The 8,758-nt window shown below is 29.4% G+C and overlaps 1 protein-coding gene across 3 annotated transcripts; it reads right to left on the bottom strand.

Moving 5' to 3' along the window:
* Window positions 1–1,600: 1,600 nt before the first annotated feature.
* LOC124834729 (uncharacterized) lies at window positions 1,601–5,292 on the bottom strand. 3 transcript variants are annotated; one of them, XM_047309499.2, is made up of 2 exons: window positions 5,135–5,292; window positions 1,601–3,802 (listed from the first exon to the last, which is right to left on the bottom strand). In XM_047309499.2, the coding sequence occupies exon 2, from the start codon at window positions 3,744–3,746 to the stop codon at window positions 1,944–1,946; it is 1,803 nt and encodes a 600-aa protein (XP_047165455.1). In that variant the 5' UTR covers window positions 3,747–3,802; window positions 5,135–5,292; the 3' UTR covers window positions 1,601–1,943. The 3 variants fall into 3 exon arrangements, with proteins under 3 accessions (XP_047165455.1, XP_047165456.1, XP_087952977.1); XM_047309500.2 differs by having other exon boundaries at window positions 1,601–3,753; window positions 5,135–5,286; XM_088096851.1 differs by having other exon boundaries at window positions 1,601–3,812; window positions 5,135–5,264.
* Between the last annotated feature and the right edge of the window lie 3,466 nt (window positions 5,293–8,758).

Raw genomic sequence — 8,758 nt, 5'->3', positions numbered from 1 at the left:
TTTTTATAAATATCTTATACATTTTCCTCGATATCAATCCATATAATCAATGTCATGACACGCATTTGATATACTCTCATTAATTGTAGAATAAAGTTTATGATGAGAGATTTAGTCTTAAATGTTGAAAAAAATAAAAATTAAGTGCTAATATAAAATGTCATCGTCATTATAATAAAATAAAATAAAACGTTACTTAAAAGTATAGAAAACGTATAATATTTTTTATTAGATCAGTGCTGAAATAATATAATCTGTTTTGTATTATGTTGTCCTTTCAAAAGGGGAATATGAAGTATTTAAACCAAGTCATGCACTATCAACGTATGATGTACGTTTAGAAATACATTACTCACGGCATAAATCTCCCTTTGGTGTTCTAAGTTTCAACAAAGTCCTTGAGTGATTAAATATATGATTTATACATTCTTATCTTAGAAATGCTACGTGGTTATCAATGTTTGGTTGTAAAGTACAGTAAGAGAAAAAATAACTTTGCCGTTGTTTCTCGCATTTATATTTATCTGCAAAATTTTGTATATGTTTCTAAGCTTGGTTCTTTTAGTGTTCCTAATATAGTGTTAACTTATTTTACACACAGAAATTAACATAATAAATGTAGTGTTATATTTTGCATTGCAAAGGAGCCTCTGAAATGTGCTGTAAAAGGCTTGGTCTTCATCACTCAACCAAGTCATTTTCTGTACTTGAGCTAAAACGGATGTTTGAGCCAGTGAAAGTTTACTTAATTAATGCTCTTAGAATATGCTCACTGCGAAAAAGTCTTGTATGCTGTTAGACCAGTTATAATTTAGTTTGAACAGGTCAAATGATATTTTTTTGTTTTTAAGGTAGTTTCTTATTTTTCTTGTCCATCAACAACTACTATCAAGGAACAAAATCTTTCATCTGTCGGTAGTATTCTGTTTAAAGATACTGATAGACTCAACAGAATAAATGGTTCGATATTTCTTAAGAAAAATTTTTACACTGAATCTTTCTCTTTAAGTTTTATTCCTGAAGGAACTGTGAAATGGATATTGAACAAGTTTCTAGCAATTCACTCCTACTGAGTTTGTTGGGAAGAACTATGAGTTTCGTAATATTAGATTTGTGGAATGATATGGCAGAAGATTATGACTTAAATAATGCATCACAAGGAGAGAAAAAATATGAAGAAGGCAAAATATAAGGTCTGGGAGTGATTGTTTTAAACCAAAGAATAGAATCAGTATGATACTTCGATCATTTTCTCCGCATAAATAATCAAATAGTAAGTTCAAAATCTATCTTTCATGTAATCGCAATATTACTAACAATTTAATGTTGATTGAACTATAGCGGGAGCAGGGGCCCTCCTTGTCCCCTGGATCTGTCACTGGTCATAAAAATATCATTTTAATTACTGTCTGTAACAGTCTAAAAGCAAGAAATGAAATGAAAACATTATAAAATTGTTTAAATACTAATAAAAATAAAATTTAGAAAATATCTTTACATATCATAAATATAATTTGAAATCTTTGTGTCTCACCATTCAAAAGATATCGACGTAGAAATTTATAGAATTCAACAGATATCAACATAGAAATATCCCGGCTGATAAAAACTATACATTTAATACATATAAAGCTCATAAATATGCACCCATAGGACAACTATTCAAAGATGAGATATGCGATCCAAGTTAAATCAGCAAGATCTCCTCAAAGAAAAATAATACTGAATATTTAAAATGAACATTTCTCACCAAGAATGCATTTCTGACACAATAAACCAGCGTATGTGGGTATTTCTCTCGAGCTCCAGGGCACCTGTTTCACATTCACTGAGATCTAAGAAGCCAGAAGATTTGTCTCCCTGAAAAGATTCATCCAAATCAATTGCAGGGACTGCACTTTTGTTGAAAAATGAATCCTGCGACGAACTTGACTTAAAAGTGCTTATAGATTCAGTTGGGAATATCCATTATCTACCCCACCATGGCCACAGTCTAGCAGAGCTTTTTTATTGAGCTCCCTAGCATATCTCCACACATAGTTCAGACCCACAAGAAGCTCAGTTATTATTGATTCCGTTTTTTCTTGATTTGCAAAGTAAAGGGTTTGTACCAGCAGCACATTTGTCCGGGAAACAAAGCAATGTTGCTCATAACTTCTCTCAGATTGCCATCTTAGCATGTTGTGAGCAAGCGGGGCTAACCATTCTAATATACCGGTCATTGCTTCGTTCCATTCTTCCGCTAGACCTGCATCATACACTGCTGAAGCCATGGCCTTGGAATATGGCTTCAGTTTGCTGCTAATAGCAACTCTTACACGTCTCGGTAACATGTTGTACAGATCATCTCTTGCATCAAGACCAATCAAGTAAGGAGATGTTGCCAGTTTCTCAATCATGATGATTACATTTGCATAGTGCAGGGCTAAAGAAGCAGCACCAAGGGATTCAGATGGAGGCTTTAACCTGCATAGGTAATGGAAAGTTGATTGAGGGCTATGACCCTCTTTTCTAGGAGTAACAAGGTTTGCCTTAGGGTCATTGGGATTTTGTGATGCTAAAAGAACATCATTTGGGCTTGAGTGGCTATCAGTGACCAAAGAACTGTCGGCCAGTATAGATCCTTTGAAAGGTTCTACTTGAGTCAGTCGACTATGTCTTGCATTAATTTCCTTCCCACTAACAGCAGTTGAGTGCCCATTTAAGTTCCAAATCTTGCTGCTTTTATTTGTTCCATTATCTGGGACAGGCTTTTTTGAATTTCTTCCAAGAGGACCTGAGAAAAATCTGACACTTCTATTCTTTACTGAACTTAGCCCTGGCTTTGTGGACGAGTCTCCAGCATCTAAAGGAAACATGGTAGCTTTATTTGTTCGACCATTTGGACGAGATGTAGCAGCAAACGCGCCAAGAGGTCCCGAAGCAAATGTGGGCCGAGCTTTGCTGGAGGGTTGGACTGAAGGTTGCAATAATTCAGAAACTGAACGACTACCATCAGCGTGATCAGAATTCAAAGCACTTCGATTCTTGATTTTACCAACATCTATTATCTCTTGAATGCCAAATACATTGTTGATCCTTCTGAATATTGTAAATAGAGATCTTGCTAAAATATTCACCGTGTAATCATATGTTCTGTTCCACAGAGAACTAGCCTTTAAGTTCTTCACCTCCAGCCTCTTCCAGGCAACCTTCTTTTGATAGTCAATTAAATTTGGTCCATCTGACTCGGTGTAAGCCTTCATTCTTCCAAGAGTTTGCTCGAGATCAGCTAGCAGTTCCATCTCTTGGTACAAAGTTGCATTAGTTGATATGAACTTTTCCATCCTTCTTACCTTTTTTTCCATTTTTCTGGAAGTGAACTCCCAACGATTTGGATCTAAACCAAAAGTGATAAATACATCAAAGGCATTCTCAAAATCTTTCAAACTTTGATCACTGCACTTTTTCCCTAGCCTAGCCACAGATTCAGCCACGTGTGCCATATTCTCAAGCATCTCCAGACTGATTAAACGTACAATGAAATTCTCATCTTCCGAAACAAGCTTTCTGATACCCACTGAATTTGTTATCTCTTCTCTCAACTTAGCAACCTGTTTATCACTCAAAGACTGCCACAAGTTAACAAGCTTGGACATTAAGCTTGCGACTTCAAATGCTAATACTCCAAGCACTGCCTTCTCAGAATGAGCATCGTCCTTCCGTTGATTCTTCCATAGAGTTCGAAACCACGATGCACCAACCATTGCTTACCTATGAATTGTAAAAAAATGCTCTTTAAGACAAGTCCTTGGTCATAGCTCTGTAGTAATCTCCAGAAATAACACAAAAATAAGATTGTCAAAATGGGCTTTAAGTATCCAGATAAATTTCAATCTGAATTAAATGCTTTATGGTGCTCAGCATAATATAACAAAATATGAACAAGGCTCTTTTTGCTACTCTGGCCCCTGGCAGGGTAAGGAAGGGGCACGGAAGATTGAGCTTGAGGTTATTAAATTTGGCCAAATGCAAAATGGTTTTTTCCTATTACTTACTGCATGCGGCATGCAGTGGACTACCTAACATCTTTCAACCATAGCAAACTATTCCAAGTGCTTAGATTTTATAGTTTATTATATCATCTTCTACAACTGTGAAAATTCTACATGTTTCAAATACAACAATTGATTATTTGTGAATTAAAAGGCATATTTTTCCCTTGGAAACCAAGCTATCTTTGCCGTTCGACTGCTTTATTAGAAGTTTACCTAACTCATGAAAGCCTATTGGATGATCCTCTTTAGCTTTATCCGGTCATATTTAGTATTTTGATGCAAATAGATGGGCCTAAGATAAATAAATTCATCATATTATAGCTTCATGGTATAATTACCAATTTTCCCATGTCTTGGAATATTTGGCAAAATCAAGCAGATGCAAATGGATATCTATATCTTGTGCAGATTAAATTGATGTATAACAATAGCAATTATACTGTGGTTTAAACAAAATGGATATAATTCTCAGCAAGTTCTTAATTTTGACTTCAAATAGTAGTAAAAAATGTTCAAGTTGACCAAGTATCAGTCGCAACAGAATCTTGTGTAGATATCAACCTTAGTGTAACCCACAGCGATAGAAAAAAACAAAGCGAGATTGCATGAATTTTCAACAAAAAAAGGAAAATAAAATAAAAAGAGGAAATAGGCCCCAACCAAAGAGAAAAAGAAGATTCTTTCCTTTTACATGATTTTGCCCAAGCGTATAATTATGAGGAGGAAATAAGCTCTAAAATCAAATCCATAGTTTCATTCTAGCACTTACAGCTCAAGAATATTTACTGTTTTTTTTTAAAAAAAAAAAGGAGAATATAAACCAAAATCTGGAGATTCTATTGCTTCTCTATCCCCATCCCTCCTTTTATGTTTACTTCCTTTTTATTAACAAACAGTACTCTGGAATCACAAGCTGAAAAGAATATACTTTGGGGTGGAAATGGTTCCACGCCAATTATCACTGCAACTACAAAGGAAAACGGCAGAAACCATGAAAAAAAGTAGATAAAACCACAATTAATAATGAGCTCGCAAGTTCTAAAGCATCTAATATACACAAAAAATTAAAAGTGTCAGTGGGAGACCCAGAGACTCACCGATCAAAAGAAAAAAAAGGAAGACTTGGGCTTGGAGAAAAATCGTTGAGCTGTGAGAGAGAGAAAGAGAGAGAAAGAAAGAGAGAGAAATGGAAGTATAGGGAAGTTGTGCAGTGAAAGGACAAGAAGACGAAATTGCAGAGAAAGCGAGTGTATGTATGTGTATGAATGAATGAATTAAAGACACATTTTCTCGGTTATTTTTCTATTCCCCCTTCACACCCTCCACAGTTATTATTTACCCAAACTCATACAGAAAGTAGTTTAAACTTTTTCTCTTGGTTGAATTCTTTTAAAAATGAAGCATAACTAAAATGCCACTTGATCTTAAAATGGATTAGGAAGATTACTTGTGAAATTTAAATAATTAAATATTTTTTTATATAATTTTTTTTTTATAGTTTTTGTATTTTATTTATAATTTTGGTTTTTAACTATTTATTATACACATTTGTTTATATTTATTTTTTGCAAAAAAATGGTAAATTGTATTTATTGGATTTATCTTCTTAAGCACTCTTTTTCTACTTGTAAATTACAATTTTATACTTTAGGATACCGAGTCCTGAGTTTTGCAATTTTGACTTTGACTAGTAAACTTTGGTCTACTATTTGTTAATTCAATTGATTGGAATCTAGTGCACAGGGTTGTTCCTGCATTTACTTTTATACTCTTATGAATCTAAAATTTTAGCGTTATTCTTATTTAAATATTACAGCAGTAACGTTTAACACACTGTATTCATACATATACTGCTTTAAGTAATTTGTTGTGTAATTCCTTTTATTTTTAAAATTACATTTTTTTAGTTGTTTATTTATTTAATGTTATAAAATATTCATTATATTGTTTTACTCAGTCTTTTTATGAATTTTTCAAATTAAAAATATGTAGAAAATGGTATTTATATAAAAAATTGTAATTTCAATAATGAATTATAATACGTTAATAATGTTTGTATTATTATTCTATTACTTTTACTGATTTTTGTAAAACTGTCTTAAATGATGTATTCGTAGAAGTTAAACGTTTTCTCTGTATAGTGTATTCAGTGAAAACTTTGAGTTATAGTAAAAAATAAAAGCATATAATTATAATTTTTAAATTAAAACCAACTATACAAAATGTCTAATTAATTTTAAACTTCGTGTTAATTATAAATAGAAATAAAAATTATAATTAAACATATGATATATGAATAATTAATTTTAGTTTAATAGTTATGTTAAATATATTAATTTCTCTTGTCGTTGCGTCTACTTTTTAATTTGCATTTGGAAATAGTTAATGTTTTTGTTTTTATAAGAAATGTTTACAGTTTTAATGTGTTATTTATAGTTTTACTACTAATAACTATTAAAGCAGATTGTTGATAAAAAAAAATAGTTAATCTTAAAGAGTGAAAAATAAAAAGACCAGAAGACGTATTGCACGAGTCAATAAATTAACTTTAGTTGATCAATAATATATCAATTATATCTCTATCTGGAGATTGGAATGGCCACATATATACAAGTTCAATTTACAAGCAAAGTATAATGTATATAAAAAAAATCACACATAAATATAAATTAACTTAATTCATATAAAAATATTTAATTGATCATATAAACAAAAGAAAAGATAGTATAAGGGTCTGAAAGGTAGACAAGTTAATTTAATTAATCAGACAAATATTTAATATTAAGATGAAGATAGACAAATTAACTTAATCAATTAATATCCCATTATCACCCAATCTAACTCAGCGAGTAAATTGAGCGTGAGTTGTTATAAATTATTTAGACTTTAGATTATTTTTTAATGAATAAAAAAGTAATTAAAATCTCATTATATCACGTCAATTTAATTCAAAATACATGTTATATTTTTTTTAAATGCAAATATTATTACACTCTTAAAAGAATAAGCTTAAATTTATTAAATAAAAGTAAAGTAACTTAAAAGGTATTTTAATAATTAATACAAATTGTAGAACTTCCTAAATTTATGTAATTATTAGGTTGAAAAATAAAAATAACTGTTTAGTGTTTTTTCTATAATACAACTTCTCATTTAAAAAGACAAATAAAAACTCAAAACAAATCAGCGCAAATATCATTTTCTTAGAGAGATAGTTTCAACTTGCTGCTAGCCAAATACGAGTGAAAGCCGACATCAATTTAGATTATTTTTTTTACCATAATTTTTTTCTTTTATGAATAAATATAAATGGATATCCAACATAATCTAAAAACCATCCACCACCTACTAAAAAAATAAATAATAATACATATTGTTAAAATGTTTTATTATATATATATATATATATATATATATATATATATATATATATATATATATATATATATATATATATATAATATGCCTAACCTGAAAAATTACTTTTATGCAATAATACACATCTTTTATGTGTAAAAAAAATAATGATTGCCTATATATTTATGCAGTCACTGGCCATTTTCATCCTGGGATGTGTTTTTTTTTATATTAGATTAATTCAATGTATTTTGTCTTTAATTATTTATTTAATTAAATAGTTTTAAATTTGAATAGTTTTAAATTTTGTAAATAAATATTGGACATGAATATAATTATTGCTAAAACGATATTTCATTGGTGAAACTAATGTTAAGATTTTTAAAAGCAGAGGTTGCAACATATAGAACTCTTTATCTTTTAGTTTACATCACTAATAAGTAATACTTTTACATTAAACTTGACATTTTATGAAATATTTTGAGAATTTTATTTTTCATATTTATAGGGAGTACGTATTAGATAAGTTAAAAAAAAAAAGTGTTATTAAAGTTGAACACGGAAGCACGTAATTTAAGGGGAGTAGAAGTGATAAAATTGAAAGGATATTTTACCAAATAGGTTAATTTATTTTGAAAATTATGTATATGAATATGTTTAAGGAAAAAAAATTACAAAATGAGTTAAGTCGTGTTGTATAATTGTGACATTTTTTCAATAAGTAATTAAAAGAACGACTTTATCATTCTATATAATTAAACATGTGATCATGTTTTTTATGTAAGTTCAAGTCAATTTCATTCTATATAATTTGATTAAAAATGTAACTAAATTAAATGGAATCAAAAGAAATTGTAGTAATTCTAGTTAAAACTTTTGCAATAGTTAAAACTTTTGCACAATAAAACTCGTGCAAGTCGTTAGGAATTTTATATTTTACTTGAAGTTATGTTCACTTCTAACAATTTTAATATAAAATATTTTGAACTGAAATGATTATAGGTTTTGGCGATTTCAAAGTTAATTAGCTTTAAACTGAATTCGAACACCTTTTGACAAGTTTAGTGCAATAATAGGTTTTGAATTAAAGTTATTGACGAGTTAAGTGTTATTTATTTATTTTTTATTAAAATTGATAAAAAATATATAATATTATTATTAATGTTATAAAATATGTCAATTTAATAGTGATTTACTATCAATGTTTTTTTAATATATGTAATTTATATATATTTTTATGAATATTATTTCACAATAAAAATTACAAGTATATTTTTGTAAATTGTTTTTTAAGAAATTTTGGAAAAGAAAATTATGCAAGTAATAGATAATTTACAAGTAATAGATGTTTTTCTAATAACATA

This window comes from Vigna umbellata, chromosome 8 (genome assembly GCF_029865625.1).
Source record: "Vigna umbellata cultivar VRB3 chromosome 8, Vumbellata_1.0, whole genome shotgun sequence".
Classification (NCBI taxonomy): domain Eukaryota; kingdom Viridiplantae; phylum Streptophyta; class Magnoliopsida; order Fabales; family Fabaceae; genus Vigna; species Vigna umbellata.
The sequence above is the reverse complement of the archived record's forward strand: the minus strand, read 5'-3'. Positions and strand labels throughout refer to the sequence as shown.

What these genes read in the sequence shown, in the direction of transcription:
- LOC124834729 (XM_047309499.2), bottom strand. Translation starts at nt 3,746, where the DNA reads ATGGTTGGTGCATCGTGGTTTCGAACTCTATGGAAGAATCAACGGAAG.